Genomic DNA, 19,815 nt, shown 5'->3' on the forward strand with positions numbered 1-19,815 from the left:
GGGAAACTCTATATAGCCTTAGCCTCCCAATGCAAAGTGGCCCCTTTTCTCAGAGGAACGCTGCAACAGGTGAGAAAGGCGCTTCTGGCGCGCAGGGTGGGAGGTGGCGGCGGCGGCCTCAGCAGCAGCTGCAGAGCCTCCCAGGGCCTCTTGTTGAAAGGTCTCCTAGCAACCTCCCGGCCAATGGGGCGCCGCGTGGGGAAGGGGGAGGCGGGGCCCGCGCAGTTAGCCCGCGCGTGGGCGGGGCCAGGTCGGTTAGTGCCGGAGGCGGCGGCGGCGGCGAAGGAGGTAGAAGCAGCCGAGGTCGCAGCTTGCCCCGCCCCCTGTCCTCTCTCTCGCAGCAGCAGGTGGGCAGCGCCAGGTACCTGGCAGGTGAGGGGAGGGCAGCTGCCACTCAGACCAGCGCGGGGGGGGGGGGCGGAGTTGCCCCAGGAGCAGGTTTGGCTTGGGGGGAGGGAAGGAGAATAGGAAATAATACCAAGGGGTGGGTGGGGGGGACAGATTCATAGGGAGGCGGTGCACACGTGGAAGCGGGCCTTGCGGGGGGGGGGGTGCTAGCTCGAGCTGCAACTGCATTGTAGATTTTGGAAGGGAGCACGAGGGTCATCTAGTCCAACCCCGTTCTGCAATGCAGGACTCTCTTTGCAGTGCAATGCAGGGCCCTCACGACCCTGGGGTTAAGACTTTGGGGACAGGGGTCTCAAGCGCCCACGTGCGCTTACGCCGCCCACGGGTTGGGATGGGGCTCCGCCTACAGCGTTAATCCCTAAATCCCCTGTGGTGACGTGTTGTTTTCTCTCTCTGTCTATCTCGTCCAGTTCTGATCTCTTGTCTGCTTGTAAGTAGCCAAACTGGATTCCCTGCCTCTCCTCCCCCCCCCCGAGCTTTTGGAGATTTAAGTCCAGCCCCCCTCTTAAGTTGATGCGAGCTGTTTGTGGATCTGGTTAATCATTGCTTGGGACAGTCAAGGTTGTCTGCTAGTTTGGTATATGTCACAGGGATTACACCTGGTTGTTTTCCAGTTCATATTGTGCTTGAGCTACGAAGTGTGGTTCTTGTGCGTTTTCTTAGCTCTGGTGAAAAGAAAAAATAACAACATCATCTAGTATTAGAAGGACAAATGGAAATGATAGTGTTGTACTTAACTAAACTTATTTTTATCCACCAGGCTTTTTTAAAAGTGTGGTTGTATAGCCTTTATGCAGTCCAGTTTCCCCAGATCTTTCCGGAGATTGCATGCTGATTCTTGTTATAACGCAAAGACATTGTCCATCAGTTCCAGAAAAGCTGTTTATTGTCCCCTCCTCTTGCTACCTTACGCTTAGTACTAATGCTTCCCCAGACATCTAGTATAATACATACGAGAGACAAACAAAGAGCTTGTTAGAAAATTTTAAGGTTAGTTATAGAGTTGTATAATTGCATCATTTCTGTGGCCCCTTAAATTATCCTTTGCAAAATTGGTTTTGTTTCATCCGGATAACAGAGCTGTCTATTAAGGAGATTACTTGCCAAATGAAAGGCTTAAGCTTTTATAAACTCTCTTTGCAATCTAATCTTAGAACACAGTTCTCCATGTGCTGTTTCTAGTTATGGTGTGCAGGACTGTCCTGTAATGACTTAGCATACATCCTTACCCCATGGTTAATATCTGAAGCCATGAGTAGCTGTGAACGAGATTTGAAATAAAGTTACGTGATGTCAACTCTTTTATGGATGCTTTGTCTCAACATTTGCAAAATAATCTGAACCCTGTTAGGGGAGGTACATATGCTGCTGTGGAAAGGGGGTTGTGTTTTTAAGAACTTGGAACAAGCCTCTTTTCTTTTTGGATGACACAGCATGTGGTATTGAAAAGGCAGATGGTGTAATGTGATTGCACTGTAGTGCTGTAGGAACCTATTTATCTTCTGTCACTTAATTCTGAACTAGCCGGGGTTCTAAAATCTCACTTTAAACCTATTTATCAAGTCTAAATAATTTACAGCACCATATGAGCTTATAATCAAGCTGTTCTGCATGGAAAGGCTAGCAGTAAAGCTGTCAAAATGAATTTGTTTTTAAAACTACAGTTAAAATTTGCAACTCTCATAGTCTGAATTCAACCTTGTGTTTACCTGTGTTCACTCTGTTCTGTGAAAATATTTATTCCTGGGGAGGGAATCCTAAGGCACAAATCGAAAATCCACACTGAAGCAAACCAATCAATTGTTGTATGTTATATAGAGTGACAGGAAACATAGATGGGCAGTACAACACAGATGTAGTTAAGTAACATCTAGTGCTGGTGACTGTTGAATTGGGTTGAATTTTGTACTACCCAAAATTATAAATTCATTCTAGGGCTATTGAAAGCCAGTGTGGTGTAGTGTTTGGGTTCAAATCACTATATGGCCACAAAACTTGCTGGGTCACCATGGGTCAGTGGTTGCCTCTTCGCCCATAATTTGATCTCTTTGGAGGAAGTGAGCCTAAAAATGTAATAGCTACTGGCATGTCAATGTCAAGAAAGCATTTCTCTTACATAAAATATAGGTAGCCACTATGCATCTTTTGAGCATGGATGCGTAAATGAGAGAGTTTGCTACAACCAGAGGTGAGGTAGCTGGGTAGAGGAGACTTTGGACCCTATAAACTTTTATTTGTGAGCGGATTGGCTCATGATTTCCATTTTCACTTTTAGCATATTATAAAGTCACCACGGGGTTATTTTCCTTAAGACGGTTTTGCTCTTTCCTATGAATGTGGCTTAAGCTGATGTTTTTCTCCACTTCAGGGAGCTAGTTCTGAAGTTTATACCCTGACGCCGTCAATACTTATTGCTACATGGAGTGATGAAGTAATCACCACGCAAAATTGGCTTGGTAGCATAAAAAAAAAGAATAGAGGTAAATCGTCTAACAATTTTGTTCAATTCTGATGTCATATTCTGACCTCGAGTGAATCAGATTTTCTTCCCAGTTTTGAAAATCATGGAAATATTGTCAGTAATTTCTCTTCCCTCTTTGTGCAGCACACTTTTTTTGGGAGGAATTAACACCGATTCCTGAATGCTTCTATTTCCCCCCCTCTGTGAAGAATACCGAGTTGATGTGATTGCATATTGATAAACTTCCAATGTATAAAACGCTTTCATTGCTTATAAGAGCCCATTTGCCATACACGGTTGATAAGGCAATTTGTCTAACGCAACCCTGTTACTTTTCCTTTTTTTCACATGGATGATTAAGTATTGATTTGTAACTTGAGGTTTACCTAACTATCGCAAACCTCTGCATGGTGATACATTTATGAACAGTTAGCCAGGCCCATGGATCTGAAAATCAAAGAGTGTGGCTTCTAACATACATAGAATGCCTTCTGTGCCTGCTTTAGCCTCTCATTTGATTTAAATACTCACGTTAATCTAAAACGTTCTTGCTATTTTAGGAGATGCTTACGTAGGAGATTTAACCCACAGTGGCTCATAATGCTTCTCTGCTGAAGCAGTTGATCTGTTTCTCTGGATGCGTTGGTTGCTATGGGAGATTGGAACACTGTTACAGTGCCAGCACTGTCGCCAGGTGAATTATTGAAGTCATAAGTTAAATTTTGGATGTCTTAATGCAGGAAGGGTTGATTATAATTATTAAAAGATCTTAGCAGTTGATAGTCGAGACTGACCGTCTGTATACAAAATAGTTAAATTAATCTTTAAAATGGAAATGCATAACTATGTAACTGCTTCTAATAGGTTTTGCTGAAGAAAGTTGGTTTTTGCAGAATTGTGAGATATATATATATATATATATATATATATATATATATATATCGAGAGAGAGAGAGAGAGGTAGCTAAGTATTTCCATCTAACAATCAACAGTAAATCTATTGTAATGTCTTGTATGTTCAGAGTGTTGTGGCTAACGTAGTAAGCTTTGTTGAGGAAAGTTAAGGTATAAGATACTGTATCTACAAGGTCACTCGTATTGATTATACATAAGAAAGAAGGAAAGCACATTCGTTATTTAATCAGATGCAAAGCTTCACAGTGAGAGATATTGCCACAAATCTTTTGGAATTGTTCTTATAATTAGCTTGCTGGATGTCATAGCTCTCGGTTTCCAACGTTTAGCTGCTATTGGTTAGTCATCCAAATTCTTCAATTGTGTATTGTTTATTTTTGTTACGCAGGAATTACACTTGTCTTGAAACCAATTGAATGGTCTCTGATGATGGGTATACATGTTTGAGTAAAACAAAAACGATTGGTAATATTTTTGTAACATTTTGCTTTTTCCTCTCCAGATAATATCACTTGGTATACCTCAGGCAGAAACATGTCCCCCTCAAGCTTAAGTGCACAGCAAGCGCATTGCTCACCACTGCCTTTGTCCAAAAGTGCGCACAGCTTTTTCAGTGCCTTCTGCACAGAAGAGAATGTTGAACAGAGCCTCTCCTATCTTAACAGGGTAAATTGACTTAATTGTGTAGCAAATATAAGCATGCTCTTTGAGGAATGAATGTGCCACTCCCACCCACCCACCCACCATTTGCTCCTTATGGCAGAAATAGTACTCTGTTTGATAAAGACCTGAATGTTGCCAGAGATTGGTTTAAAAGGAATTTGTTCTGTTGCGCTAGGAGCTGACCACGCTGGGCTTCCCTTCGCTTTATGCAGACTCCAGAGGCAAAGAGTTAAACGTGGTATCGGTTTTAAACTGTGTGAATGACATGCTGCTGCTTCAGCGCAAGACTCTACGAGCTCAGGAAGAAACAGAAACCCAGCATCTAAAACTGGGTAGCGACATGGACCACCTGCAGAACAGCTATACTAAGTTAAAGGTGCAACATTTTATTATTAATTGTTTTATTTTATTTGGATTGCTCGTTTGCTCTTGATTCCATGGCAGGTTACAGCCATAAAATTTATTGAAACACCACCAACATATCAAAATGCAGCATGACAGCAGATAATAATAATAATAATAATAATAATAATAATAATAATAATAATAATAATATTATTTATACCCCACCCATCTGGCTGAGTTTCCCCAGCCACTCTGGGCAGCTCCCATTCAAATGTTAAAAACAGTACAGCATTAAATATTAAAAACTTCCCTGAACAGGGCTGCCTTCAGATGTCTTTTAAAGATAGGATAGCTGCTTATTTCCTTCACATCTGAAGGGAGGGTGTTCCACAGGGTGGGCACCACTACTGAGAAGGCCCTCTGTCTGGTTCCCTGTAACCTCACTTCTCGCAATGAGGGAACTGCCAGAAGGCCCTCGGGGCTGGATCTCAGTGAACGATGGGGGTGGAGACGCTCCTTCAGGTATACAGGACCGAGGCTGTTTAGGGCTTTAAAGGTCAGCACCAACACTTTGAATTGTGCTCGGAAACGTACTGGGAGCCAATGCAGATCTCTCAGGACCGGTGTTATGTGGTCCTGGCGGCCGCCCCCAGTCACCAGTCTAGCTGCCGCATTCTGGATTAATTGCAGTTTCCGGATCATCTTCAAAGGTAGCCCCATGTAGAGCGCATTGCAGTAGTCCAAGCGGACAACCAACCATTTACCACTGTCCACCTCGGATCAACCCCCTCTTAAAGCCCAGGCAACTCAGTGTTTAACTGGCACCAAAAGATTAATGATGGTGCAAACTGTTTTCCAAGGAGAAGGGAGTTCCATAAACAGGGTGCCATCTTAGAGAAGGTGATTTCTCATGCCATTGTGCAGTGATTGCTCCTTAAGAAATGAACAGCAAGAGGGGCCTTTCCTGATAACCTTAGCGCAAGGGGCACAAATAAGAAGAGGTGGCTCTTTCAAATATTTGTGCCCCGAGTCATTTTGCTTTTAATGCTAACTCCTTGAATTGGGCTTGGTAGCATACAATAGGCGAAGTTTATTCTGAGATACTGAGCTGATCACCTGGTCTGATTTCTATTTATCTTCTAAAGTAGAATTTGGATTTATTATTGCAGGTAAATAGAATATTTAAAATGTGCGCTTTTATGTCAACTGACTTACTTAGAATGCCCTCAGTATTTTGTAAAGGAACTCGCTTCAGCCTTGTCATGGACGCAACATTTAGCTTCCCTGTGTGCCACAAGATAGGGATTTTTTTAGTGTATATCGGATGAAAAACTCATAGCGATTAGAGCAAATTCTTGAAGTTGCATTTCACACCAGGGGGCCTTTTACTGCCATATCCTTTTGCTTGGGTCTTCATAGCACTGCACTTTATTAATTTCAGAGCAGCGCTACAGCCAGGGCCTTTTTGCAACAATATTCATGGGTATGGAGTACTGGAACATTTATATATATTGCTGCCTTTGCCAGCCATTTTATGCAGGCACTCATGACACTTTTATCGCTATATGGTCATCTCTCTTTTTTAAAAAACCACTTGCTATGGTGGATATCCTGGTGGTTCTCTCTTTAACATCATGGTTAACACAGCACAGTTTGCATGCAGTATAAATGACTCTCAGCCTTACCACTTCTAGCCTTGTGTTAATGAACTAATTCCAGAAGGCAGAGTGTGCTGTGCAACGCGCAGGGTCGCAACTAGGATTAGTCCCTCCTTATTCCAGGTCTGCAGGTTGGAGGCAAATTGAACAACTTCATTAAAATCCAGAAGAACATAGAACTTGATTTCAATGCATTCCGTGATGGTAAGCTGTTGTGCTAATGCCCTGGGGTTCAGACTAATAGAAGCCAATCGCTTAATACTAAGTGTTTGTTTCTGTGACCGAACACTACAATCTCAGTAGTTTGGCAGCAGCCAGTTGTGTTTCAGGTAAACTTGTGAGAGTGAATTGTGGGTCACCTCCTCTCTCCCTCTTTTTTTTTTTTAAACAGGAGCAGCTGGAAACATCTAGAAGAGAAATAGTTGGACTTCAAGAAAGGGACAGGCAATTGCAATGCAAAAACAGGAATCTACACCAGTTGCTAAAAACGGAAAAAGATGAGGTTAGTCATCCTGTACGTTGATGGCCAGTGGCATTGATAATTTTTGCTAGACTGAGTGAACTTTTAAAGAATATTGCCAGCCTTTCATTTAAAAGGAAATTCACTAGGTGTGGAGTTGTTGAAACCTGTGTTTGCAGCAGGCTTGTGTAATTGACAGTGTGGAAGCTGTAGCCCTCACTGACCAGCACTGGCTGCTGATTTTCTGGGGTTCTAAAATGCGAAAGCTTCCCACACAAGTACACATGGTTGCCTTCCGCAATTTGGAAGGTGATGTGGCCAGGGGCTAGAGCTGGCATACTCAGCGCAGGTGGCATTGTGGTCTAAACCACTGAGCCTGTTGGGCTTGCCGGTCAGAAGGTTGGCGGTTCGAATCCCCGCGACGGGGTGAGCTCCCTTGCTCTGTTCCAGCTCCTGCCAACCTAGCAGTTTGAAAGCACGCCAGTGCAAGTAGATAAATAGATACTGCTGTGGTGGGAAGGTAAAGGGTGTTTCCGTGTGCTCTGGTTTCTGTCACGGTGTTCCATTGTGCCAGAAGTGGTTTAGTCATGCTGGCCGCATGATCTGGAAAACTGTCTATGGACAAACGCCGGCTCCCTTGGCCTGAAAGCAAGATGAGCGCCACACCCCATACTCGCCTTTGACTGGACTTAACTGTCCAGGGGTCCTTTACCTTTTACCTTTACTCAACCCAGCAGCCCACCTATTTTGTGTTAAATAAACACATTTCTAGGAAACTCTGCACTGCATCTTCAGTCTCACACTACAGGTAATCAAGTTGTTTTCACGATTATTAACTCTGAAATGAAATGGAGGTGATTCAAGGTTATTAGCATCTTAGTTTCTCATTCTAAATCTGCTCAAGAGCTTTGAAGTAAGGTTACCAGATGTTCCAGTTTCCTGGGGACAGTTCCCGGATTTACAAATCAGTCCCCATACAAAAATCCATTGAAGTTGAGAAGTGTCCCCAGATTCATTGAAAAAAAGTCTGGTAACTTTACTTTGAAGGACCCCTTGGAACAGTAGGGAAGGTTGTGTAGGCAAAAGAGAATATGTGGGTCACCCCTCCCCTTTTATTTGGCACAAGGAAGCTTCCACTGTATCAAAGAGCTTTCCAGAATCAGTGGCACAATTGCATCCAAACCAATAATTGGAATTTCTGGCTGCATCAATAGCAGAATTACTGATCTAAGCAGTTTCATATTAGGCAGGAATTTTAATTCAAAATCAAGAGTAATCTTTTCTTTAAAAATATGCATTGTGTAGGTACAGAAACTACAGAACATCGTTGCAAGTCGAGCCACCCAGTACAATCATGATATGAAGAGAAAAGAAAGAGAATACAACAAACTGAAGGAGCGCTTTCATCAACTTCTTATGAACAAGAAAGATAAAAAAATGAGTATGTCTTCTAAATCTTTTTCTAGGGGTGGGGCTGGTCAGTTTTGTTCCCCATTCTAGTTTTAATTTATCAGTCATTCCCTTTTTTGTTTCCAAACTGATAGGCATGGAAACTCCTAAATTTTGGTAAATCCTGGCAGTTTAGGGAAGACTGTTCCTCAGGTTGCATTGTCCAAACATCATGATGTATAGTGCAGGAAAAGTGGTACCTTTGAAGAAACACAGTACAGTTGTACCTTTGAAATCCGTTCGACTTCCAAAACGTTTGGAAACCAAAGTGCAGCTTCTGATTGGCTGCAGGAAGCTCCTGCAGCCAATCGAAAGCTGCGGAAGCCCCATCGGATGTTTGGATTCCAAAGAATGTTCACAAACCGGAACAATCACTTCCGGGTTTGCGGAGCTGGGGAGCCAAAACATCCGAGTACCAAGGTGTTTGGGATCCAGGGTACGACTGTATATTGCTTTTCTCAGAACCTAACTTGATATGAAGCCTAACTCGGGGTTGGCAGGTAGATGGCACGGGATGTTTCTGGTATGTTTAGGTTCGGACATAGCAAGGACGACAACCAGTGCCAACTTGCCAATGTCCATCTGCACGAGGCTGAAAGTGGACAGTGTAATGACACAGTCTCACTCACTTGGGCTTCTGTACTTCACACAGCGTAATGCAATACAAAATGTATGGTCAATTGTCATCTTCTAGGGTGTCTGAAATGTGTTTTTATTTTCTCCTTCTTGCAGCCATGGATGTTCTAAACTATGTAGGTAGAGTTGATGGCAAGAGAGGAGCATGGAGAACTGGGAAAACAGAAGCGAGGTGAGCTGGTCACCATCTAATGATAAAGAGCTATTACTGCTTTATTTTTGCTCACAACACAGTTTTATTTTTGTATTTTTCATGCTTAGTTACTGTGCGTGTTCTGCTTTCAGAAACGAAGAGGAGATGTTCAAAGCTCTCTTAAACGAGTACGAACAGCGTCAGAAACAGCTTCTGATAGAAAATGCTGAGCTCAAAAAGCTGCTTCAGCAAATGAAGAAGGAGATAATCTCTCTCCTTCCATCACAGAAGCAGAAACCCAAGGAGAAGTCTGAAGATGGCAATGGAACTGTAAGTTTTAAAACATACACACACACACGTCACACAGAGCAAAAACAAAATTGCACCATAAGGTGTTGTACCATGAGATCGTATGAATTGTTTTTCACTTTTGTCTTCTGTGATTCATCTTTTAAATGGTTAGACTTGCATCTTCCACCAGGTGCTACTTGAGTACAGTGGTACCTCGGGTTACATATGCTTCAGGTTACAGACTCTGCTAACCCAGAAATAGTGCTTCAGGTTAACAACTTTGCTTCAGGTTGAGAACAGAAATCATGCTGCGGCGGCAGTGGGAGGCCCCATTAGCTAAAGTGGTGCTTCAGGTTAAGAACAGTTTCAGGTTAAGTACAGACCTCCGGAACGAATTAAGTACTTAACCTGAGATACCACTGTAGTTCTGAACTAAGATAACCATACAGTCAATGGGAATTAGTCACAAGTAACCTAACTTCTCCTGTTGACTTCAAAATGTGCCATAGTCAGGCTCTAACTCCACATGTTTTATTTTCTGGAAGACAGGAATAGCAGATTTCTGTTCCTTGGGGGAGAGCATAGTTTATATATACGGGTGTGTTTTCATTAACTTGGGCATGTTGGAATTTTTTGCTCTTAAACCAGAAATTAAATTTCTGCCAGCAGCATTTCATTTTTTTTATATTTCCCATTATTACACAAACTTCAGAGCTAGATTAGATTTGCAAAACAGATTAACTCCAGCTAAACTGCCCCGGTATTTGGCTCCCCTTATTCTATCTACTCTGTGTGTTTGTATCTGCCAGTTACTTTCACTGCTTCCATAGTTATTAAAGCGTCACTTGACAGTCTTCATAACATTTAACACTATAACATTTGAACACATCGTGTCATTCTTTTTTACTTTCAGTAGATGGAGTTATTGCTTTATTTTGCCACGAGAAACACCCTGGTTTATAGGATTGGAACTGGTGACTTAGGGTAGCAGGCTTAAAGCAAATTGGGAGATTCTTGGGGACTGAATTCATGTGTCTTCTTTGAAGAATTATAATTTTTTTGTGTGTGTGTTTTTTAAAAAAAAATATGGTCAAGGTACTATTTTCCTGAAATGTTCTATGCTGCCTTTTCAACTGCATTTGCAGTATATTTGACATAAACATGTTTTTTTTAAAAAAGGTTTTGGAGCCAATGCAATTTCACAACCAGTTCTGAGTGCATCATGTCCAGAAAAACAGGATTTTAGAATTCTGAGCTGCCTTAACTGGTAGGAGATGCTGGTTAAAGGCTATGGAAATATCCTTTTATTTAAGCGGTTTTCTAGAGGAGGTGTACACATTGTGCATATAAATAGCTGTGTAGATGAATAGCCTATGCTGGAAAGCATAATGTTGTAACCGTAAGAGAGATTTCTGCAAGAAATAAACTTAGGTATATTTGTTTGAAGATTTATCTTTGTTTTTCAACTCAAAAAAAGTTATCAAAATAGACAGGAGCACTAAAAGCCAAATATTTACAGTCAACTATCTACTTTAAAACACAAACTAAATCGACAGTATTAAAAGCAGGATAACATGAACCAAACAATCCCACAATTAGCTCATACACTTTTGGAAACCACTGCTGCTTCATGGATATCTTCTTACCCAGGCATTAACTTTCAGGTTCTCTCAGACATGGAGGAGGACTCTGGAGAAGCAAATAAAGAGAATGTGTGGGAACTTTCTTGTGAAACGGTGCGTGAACAGCTTGCTAACAGCATTCGGAAACAGTGGAGAATGCTGAAAAATCATGTGGAAAACCTGGACAACCAAGGTAAAAGTAAAGATCTGCATCATACTTGTGACATCTTTAATCCTTCTGTAATGTTGGTTGAGCACTTGCTATGGAAATAGCTATTTAATACAGTTTTCTAGTGGTGCTGTGATCACTCACTACAGAACATCTCAAGCAATAGAAACTGGATTTTCCTTACTACAGGGGAACAGCTAGAAGAAAGTTGCATTTAATACAATCATTTTATTTAAGACAGAAAATGCCCTTCAGGAATTGGGGGGGAAAACTTACACCATTGTCTATTTACAAATCACTTAATTCATAATCACACAAGCATTATTAGCAGGTTTGACTTTAATGGAAAATTCTTGGTCTCCCTTTTTCCTCAAACATTTTATCTCAGTTCTTTCAGTTATAGAGGTTTTCAGAATAGCACTTCTGTTATCCTGTATTTTCAGGCATTTTGGGTTCTTCTGCTTTCCATCTCTCAAGTTTTCTCCTTCTATATATTACAGCCCCTAACAAACTCAGTAATGTCCACTGCCCATCTTTTTTATTATTTTTCCTTTGTACATTAAGTAAACAATCACATTCTGATTCCATTCAAGTCTTTTGGAGCCTTGCTAATGCCTTCATTGGACTTTTGGCATAATTGATTTGAAAGAAATGCTGGCCATTTATCTAATGACTAAGAGAGCCCATGTAGCCCCAGAGAACCTGAGCAATTTAACAGACAATTGAGTGTTGGTTTTCTCCATTTTCATTATACAGAGGACTGGCGAGTATGATCTGTGCTGCAACACCTCCAGAATTTATTGACTTCTGTGGTCGATTGTTTGTAGATTTTTCTCCTCTAGAACAAATTTAGTAACTATTTCTTAATAAAAAGGCAGAAATTAACAGAAGGCACTTTTCAAACTTGCAGTATCGCATGTGCATTCTGGGTCACCGAACGAGAAAGATACAATCTCAAGAGAGAGCCATGAGCTAGAAGTCGAAAGGCTGCAGTTGGAAATTCAGCAGTGCAAAGAGATGGTAAAAACTCAGCAGCAGCTCTTACAGGTAAGCATCTTATCAGATACATGGTCTTAGATGAAGTGTGTAAGAGGTATCAAGTAGTTCAGTCTTAGCTTTCCACTTAACAATTTCCTCATGTTCTTTTAGATCTGTAGTAATTAAATAATAATAATGATTCAGATCTACAAACAGTTTTAAAAAGTACACATTTTAACATGATTTTAAGAAGTCTGCCTTGCCTGTGCATTGTTAGATTCTGGCACAAATGGAAAAGAACAAGGTCACAAATTCCTGAAGGGGATTATGCAGGCTTTTGTATCCTGGTGTGCCTCAGAACTAATTTTAGGAAGGAGGGCAAGGAAAACAAAACTCTAGTTGCTCTGCTTCCTTGCACTTTGAATTGACTAGTTTTAGAACTTTTCATGCATGCTGCAGGTTACATAATGTTCCAAGTATAGAGCAGCTGAATTGAAATGGAATCTTTTTCTCATGCTCAGTAGTTCAGTTTATAGATTCCTCCTTTCCACCAACACATGTTTTTCTGACTTTGGGGCCTAGTGGAACACCTAGTTAATTGTCAAGTTTATTTTGACTTTTTCTGGTAACTAAAAATAACTTTATTTTGGCCCAGGTAGTAGCTTCCAAATAATCACTTCTCATTCCCCCCCCCCCCCTGCTTATGTGCAGCAGCAGCTAACTTCTCCATGTGATGATGACACCAATATGTTGCTAAAGGACTGTTACTTGCTGGAAGAAAAGGAGAGGCTGAAGGAGGAGTGGAAACTATTCCGGGAACAGAAGAAGAACTTTGAGAGAGAGCGTAAAAGTTTTACAGAGGCTGCTATCAGGCTAGGACTTGAGGTACTCAAAATGATTGTGTGCTTTCTAAGGCTAGAGATCGGTCTTTTTCTGTGCTTCTCAGGTAAATCAAATTACCGGGAACTAGAGCTGATCTGTGTAGCAGGCCTTGTTCATATTGTGTCCACTGTTTACCACACAATGAACACTCAAATGTTTGAAAGCAAAAGCAGGCAGGGCATGTTTAGGGGAGCTGCGGATAGCTACAGCTTCTTTGCATTTATCTATTTGTATTTATAGATCTGCACCCCCCACTAAAACATGCCTGCTGTATGATGTCTGATCAGCCTTTGGTTCTAATTCCGACAATCCAAGTATTACAGCTTGTGGGTTCCCCTCGGTTGGCCTAGAGGATGTTGAGCTAGAAGAGCCATTGACCTACCTGATCTACCTCGGATGCTCTTAAATGCTTACAGTTCGTGCTCAGCAGCACCATAGTTCCAGGCCAAGCTCTGCAAAAGCTCTAAAACTTTGTGATAGCATTCCTTCTCTGTTTAGTGTGGGAGGTATGCAAGCAGATTTTTAAATTCCTCTTTCTACAGGAAAGCAGAGATTGTGTGAGTTTAGATCCAGTGAGCCAGTGTGGTGTAGTGGTTAAGAGCGGTGGACTCGTAATCTGGTGAACCGGGTTTGATTCCCCGCTCCTCTACATGCAGCTGCTGGGTGACCTTGGGCCAGTCACACTTCCCTGAAGTCTCTCTGCCCTACTCACCTCACAGAGTGTTTGTTGTGGGGGAGGAAGGGAAAGGAGAATCTTAGCTGCTTTGAGACTCCTTTGGGTAGTGATAAAGTGGGATAGCAAATCCAAACTCCTCCTCCTCCTTCTTTTTCTTCTTCTTCATTAAGCATCTCTTAGAAGCATCTCTTAGAAGCTCCTTTCTCACTCTTTCCTGCGCTTGCTCAGAGTGGATCCAAATTCTCTCTTTGCTGCTTGTTCTCAGGCATCCTCTCCACCTTTCATTTCTTCTTTCCTTTTGCCTTATAATCCTTTGAACCTATGAAAATCCGTGATGTTAAAGCTTCTGCGTCCTTCAAGTTAGAAGACTATGATCAACTCATGTGTTTTTCATAAGAGCAGAATAGTCCTTAGGTCAGATCCTTCTTTCGTCTTGGAAGTCGACACCATATTTCACAGGACATTTTTCAAAGGAGCTTGCTCTGACTCCCTCATGTCCTGAACCTTTTCCGTTGCCCCAAATGTTCTCTGGCTGCTGAGCAAAACCTGGCACAAATTACACATCATTCCAAGAGACAATCTCTTTGTTTCCTTCCATCTCACCTCTTTGGGGGAAAAGGTGACCAGCCCTGCAATTGCCAGGTGGACCAAAGCCTACTTAGTTTTGGCCTATGAAGCACAGCACATCCCAACACCTCTGAACATAGGAGCACATTCCACCAGTGTGGCTGCCACCTCACTGTCCTCTGTCATCTCGGAAAGCTGCCAGGCAGCAATTTGGTCCTAGGATAAGCACCTTCACAAGATGCTACAATCAGGACTAAGGCATCTCCCCACTGGCCAGTGTTGAGTGGGTCCCCAGATGTTGTGGGACTACAACTCCCATCATTCCTAACCAGCATGATCAGTGGTCGGGGATGATGGGAGTTGTAGTCCCACAACATTTGGGGACCCACAGGTTGAGAACCGCTGCCATAGGCAGTGTTTTCAGCCCAGAGTTGTCCTCCCTTTGTAAATAGCCACTTGCCCACCCAGTATTTAATAGAGCCTGTTACGTATTCCATCTTGGGAGAGAGAACTCCTTCACCAAACAGAGAATGGAATGTTGGTACTTGCAGGGGAAGTTCATTTCTGATTGGGGTGCAGATGTATTAAGCTTAAATTGGCTGTCAAATTGTGCAGGAGGCTCTTTCATGGTCTCCTAGCCAGGTCATTATGTGCGTTATTAAATTGCTTTTTCTGCTGCAGACTTGGCCATGATGTGAAACTTATGGGGGGTGGGGTGGGGAGAGCTTAGGTTCAGGGCCTGAAGTTGCATGGTCCATGCTTTCCTGTGTGAGTGGGAGATAACCTACGTTTGATACCTCCACTAACCAAAGCAGAAGGGGACCTCCAGGTGAAGGCCAATGTTATGATCTTCTTTAACAGCCTGCGTTCAGTTAATTTATTAAGTATAGTGCCAGGATGTATGTTGATTTGTTGTGGTGATTTTGGGTTTTCTCTTGGTGTAGAGGAAGGCATTTGAGGAGGATCGCGGGACTTGGCTGAAGCAACAGTTCTTGAGCATGACTCCTGACCAAAATAAATGCGACCACGCGAAACCTCAAAGTGCCTTCTGGGGAAGTAAGACTTTTCTAAAAAAAACTCTTCACAAACTCATTCTCCCTTTAACAGCAGAAATGCCTACCTTTAGCTGTAAGTCTCTACGACTAAATTTGTGGTGATAAGTGCAATATTGTTCACTGGATTTCTGTTGTATACACTTAGCGTAAGTAAAGGACATGATAAAGGACAATGCGGTGTACTGCAACGATTTTATTTTGCTTTTTAATGAACTGCTCGCTGCACCACCAAACCTCTAGTAGCTTCCCGGCTCTGACAGCATTTGGCATTATTGTTTCCTAAGAAGCAACATTTGTTTTGCAGGTACCAACTCAGATTATCCATTAGCAAATTTCAGGTATCGCCAAAAGAAACTGAACCACATGACCAATGCCTCCAAATTCTCAGATGTTTGTCAGGCAGCTCTGCATATCCTTGAGAACAGGTACCCGCGTTTATCACTTTTGCCTCCCCTTCCCTACAGCATTAAAAAGTTAACAGGCTGTGAGATAGAAATATTCACGAACCTCAGAAGTTTTTGGATTAGATGTTTGTTCCAAGAGATGTTAGAATCACTTGACTCTGTGTAATAATTGCTCTGTTGCATAGGAGCCAATTCCTAGGGGCCCTGGGGGCTTTGGCCCCCACAAAATATTTGAGGGGGTGGGGCCCCCGATAAAATTGATGGGCATTTCCAAATGGGGTGTGTGCACTGTGTCATGTGATTGGTTATGCAGGACAGGGCTTCCCTGGGCCCCCACAATATTTTATTCAAGTTGGCACCCTTGTTATTTCTCTTATGTAATCTGTTCTTAGCTGTTTCCTGGTTTCAACAAGTATAATGGTTAGACAGTTGGGTTAAGGTCTGAGAGATCTGGGTTCAAATTCTCACTCAGCCATGAGGCTCACTGGATGGTCTTGAGGCAGCTGCCTTCTCTCAGCCCAAGTGGGGGGTTGTTGTGAGGCTAAAACGGGAAGGTGGGTGACCCACGTTTGCCACTCTGAACTCGTTTCAGGAAAGGTGGGGCATGAATATAATAGTAAATATAATACAGCCCCTCCCTAACAGTTTTCCAGTCTCACAAGGTCTTGCAAGAAGTCTGACGGGGAGATGGGTTAATTCTGCAATGAATTGGGGCATTCCAACATAAGCTTATTTTTTATTACAGTCGTACCTTGGAAGTCGAACGAAATCCATTCCGGAAGTCCGTTCGACTTCCAAAACTTTTGGAAACCAAGGCGTGGCTTCTGATGGGCTGCAGGAAGCTCCTGCAGCCCATCGGAACCCGTTTCAGACGTTTGGGATCCAAAGAACCTTTGAAAACCGGAACACTCACTTCCGGGTTTGCGGCGTTTGGGAGCCAAAATGTTCAACTCGCAAGGCATTTGACTTCTGCGGTATGACTGTATTTACTTATAAAAGTATTTAAATACCACTAAATCACATGAAAGTGGTTTTACAACATTAAAAAGATATAAAATTTAAAAAGAGTTTAAAACAAGCAGCAACAAACCATTGTGTGGGGGGGAGTACTCTTAATTGCCTGCACAGGAGGCCTGGCAAACTAAAAAAGTTTTCAGCAGGCATTTAAAAGTTGGCACAGAAGGCGCCTGATGAATCTCTATTGACAGAGTATTCCGCAAGACTGGGCTGATGACACTCATGGCTCAGTTTCTTGTTGTCACATGAACCTCACCAACTTGGGGAACGGTCAGCAATGCTCCTGCATAGGGTCTCAGTGACTGAGCTGAGATATAAGGGTTCAGGGTGTTCCCTGAGTTGCCTTGGAGTGGACCTAAGTTGTTCAGGGACTTGTAAATCAATACAAGAACCTTGAACCTGGCTTGGTGGTAAATGGGCAGTCAGTGCAGCTGTTTTAACAATGGTGTCACACGTTTTCGGCCAGAAACTCCCATCAGTGGCCCTCGAGTTTGTTGTCCCTTAAGTTTTTTGTCGCACACCTGGCCATAGAGCTGTCGTTGGAATTGTTCAGGGCAGGGCAAGTCTACACAACGTAGACCAAGCCGATTGTATCCCACCAGGCCTGCGTTTTGCTTGGCATGGGCCATTCCTTGCACCATGGAGGTAGAAAACGAAGAACCCAATGGTACATCGCCATATATAATTGCCGTATATAATTGGTAAACAGTGCCTGGCTTGGGGTTTGTGTCATAAATGGCGTGAGCCAGGGCTGCTCCTCCAAATTAATGTGCTTGACCCTCTCTTCTTGTTTCTGTTTCTCCTTCACCTCAAGCGCTCCTCCGGATAAAACGTCCGATGACCGAAAGCCAAGCCAGCTTAGAAAGGAACAGTTGAGAAAGATGCAGACTACTGATGCCAGTCCCGTTGCGCAAGACGATGTGGACAGCTTGCACATGCCACTGCCAGCAAACTTATGCACAGAGCACATAGATAACTTGCCTTAGATTCTTGGACCCCCCTCTCTCTCTCTCTCTCTCTCTCTCTCTCTCTCTCGCTCTCTCTCTCTCTCTCTCGCTCTCTCTCGCTCTCTCTCTTTGCTTAACTGGATGTGTCCATAAACTTTCGTTTGGCGAAACAGGGTGTTTGTTTTTCATGGAATCAATCAGCGGACATTGATAGCGGTTGTGCTGTATGTGTGGCTTTTTAAGGATTCCCCCCCTCCATCCCAGCCCTCACTTCGGACCTTTCCTGTCTGTACCCTTTGGAAGGCTGTTTAAAAATATATGTCTTGAAACAGATTATATTCTTAGAACAGAAGACGTTCTTGGACGGAAGGAATGTTTGAATCTTCTGATAGTGAAATTGTATTTTTTACTTCAGGTACTAGTAGTGCTTTTAGCACTAGTATGGGGGAATATTCACTTGTGTCTCAAGTGTAACTGGCATTGAAACTCTTCCCCCCCCCCCAACTTGAATGTACAGCATATTGCAGGTGATTAACACGGCAGGCTCTATATTTATTGTGTGACTTTGGGATTACCTCTTTTCATAAATTAAAAAGCAAGGTATTAGCTTGCACATAGATGGATACACACACACACACACACATTATAACGTGTCATTGCCATGAAATTAAATTCACAGGTCCCAAAAAATCATAGTATTTTACATGCCAATTGTCACAGAGGTGTTTTTTTAAAAAATTGTGATACTATGTTTACAGATGGGGGATTTTTTTTTAATGCTCAGAGAAAAAGAACCTTATAACGCATCTGCAAAATAAATGTAATAAGTGTATTCTGCAAAATACAGATGAATGGATTCTGGTGTTTTATTTATCAATTGGAAGCACTGTACCAAATCGGAGGTAGGTTACGATGGACCCCCCTCTGGCTTGCCAAGGTTTTCCATCTGGCCTCTGAATTCTAACAGCTAAGCGTTAAGTGTTTCATCAGCTCATGAATCTATGCTTGAAGAATCAAAGTTGTGTTTATTTGTATGCAAGATAATTTTTAGAATTGATTCTTTCCGTGAAAAGGCGTTGCGGTATCTCCCTGCTACACAGTTTGCATTATGTAATGCATTTTAGCAAAACAAACAAGAACTACGCGATTCTTTTTGCAAGTTTCCAGGGTTTCTAAAATGTAAGACTTGGAGCCAATTCGGGGGCCCACCAGGGGGCGCGTTGGAAGATGGCCGACAATAACATCTCTCTGACCCACATGAGGTAGTTTAGGGGCTGCTATGGGAAGTAGGCAGCCTTCCCTCCCCACCAGGATGTGGTGGGGTGCTGCCTGGCCAGCGGTGTTCACAATGCACCCCCTGATCCGAGAGATGGGGGTGCAGAACACTTGGCACGAGCCCTCGGTGAGGTCAGCTCTTCCTGACGCCGATTCCGATTAGCGCGTGCTGGTTGCTTCAGCCCGGAATTATAATTGGAAACAGATGATTGGAAATGAAGCTGAAGCACATATATCAACGCAGTAAAAAAATGGTGTCTCGCCATGACAGGCTGCCGGGGAAAGGAAAAGAGAGATGGGGGAGGAGAATCAGGAATGCTGGAAAGAGAAGGAGTATGAAGCTGAAGTTTGATCTGACAGAGCCCCTTGATCTATTTGATTTATTCGGCTAGCCTGGAAAAATAAAAGACAATGAAGATTAATTTTGTTTACGGAGGTGTTGAACAGGGCTGTCCTGGACTAATCCCACACAGAGAAACCAGTTTTCAGTCTGCTTATGAGAATCATCAGAGATCGCAAAGAAAGGAATGTACGACAACAACAAGATGAAGAAAATATATAAAGAACTATCTGGACTGAACTGGATAGGACTGATTAATTAATGCAGTAAAATAAGTGAAGTCTGGACTTAGCCGGAATTTTGGACTCGTGTGGAGCTTGATATATGGGTACCCGCCAAAAAATTTAAAATTTGGCTGTATAATTTGGAACTAATGTGATTTGAACAATATGATGTGATTGGCCTGTTAATAAAAAAATTTTTTTTTTTAAAAAAAAAGACTTAGAGCCAATTCACACAAAATT

The 19,815-nt window shown here is 42.5% G+C and overlaps 1 protein-coding gene across 4 annotated transcripts; it reads left to right on the top strand.

Moving 5' to 3' along the window:
- Positions 1 to 232: 232 nt before the first annotated feature.
- SSX2IP (SSX family member 2 interacting protein) lies at positions 233 to 18,582 on the top strand. Of its 4 annotated transcripts, none has more exons than XM_053391893.1 (15): positions 233 to 347; positions 2,777 to 2,888; positions 3,430 to 3,563; positions 4,287 to 4,450; positions 4,623 to 4,823; positions 6,842 to 6,952; positions 8,216 to 8,351; positions 9,092 to 9,167; positions 9,281 to 9,458; positions 11,084 to 11,234; positions 12,121 to 12,257; positions 12,900 to 13,073; positions 15,258 to 15,369; positions 15,673 to 15,793; positions 17,604 to 18,582. In XM_053391893.1, exons 3-15 carry the CDS (start codon positions 3,521 to 3,523, stop codon positions 17,773 to 17,775), a joined length of 1,776 nt encoding a protein of 591 aa, XP_053247868.1. In that variant the 5' UTR covers positions 233 to 347; positions 2,777 to 2,888; positions 3,430 to 3,520; the 3' UTR covers positions 17,776 to 18,582. The 4 variants fall into 4 exon arrangements, with proteins under 4 accessions (XP_053247868.1, XP_053247871.1, XP_053247867.1 ...); XM_053391896.1 differs by having other exon boundaries at positions 250 to 372; positions 12,903 to 13,073; XM_053391892.1 differs by having other exon boundaries at positions 251 to 372.
- Positions 18,583 to 19,815: the final 1,233 nt, after the last annotated feature.

This window comes from Podarcis raffonei, chromosome 6, assembly GCF_027172205.1.
Source record: "Podarcis raffonei isolate rPodRaf1 chromosome 6, rPodRaf1.pri, whole genome shotgun sequence".
Lineage (NCBI taxonomy): Eukaryota > Metazoa > Chordata > Lepidosauria > Squamata > Lacertidae > Podarcis > Podarcis raffonei.

What these genes read in the sequence shown, in the direction of transcription:
- SSX2IP (XM_053391893.1), top strand. Translation starts at nt 3,521, where the DNA reads ATGGGAGATTGGAACACTGTTACAGTGCCAGCACTGTCGCCAG. An exon ending in ACTGGGAAAACAGAAGCGAG is followed by an intron (nt 9,168 to 9,280) that starts GTGAGCTGGTCA and finishes TTCTGCTTTCAG; the next exon opens with AAACGAAGAGGAGATGTTCA. An exon ending in CTGCATATCCTTGAGAACAG is followed by an intron (nt 15,794 to 17,603) that starts GTACCCGCGTTT and finishes CTTCACCTCAAG; the next exon opens with CGCTCCTCCGGATAAAACGT.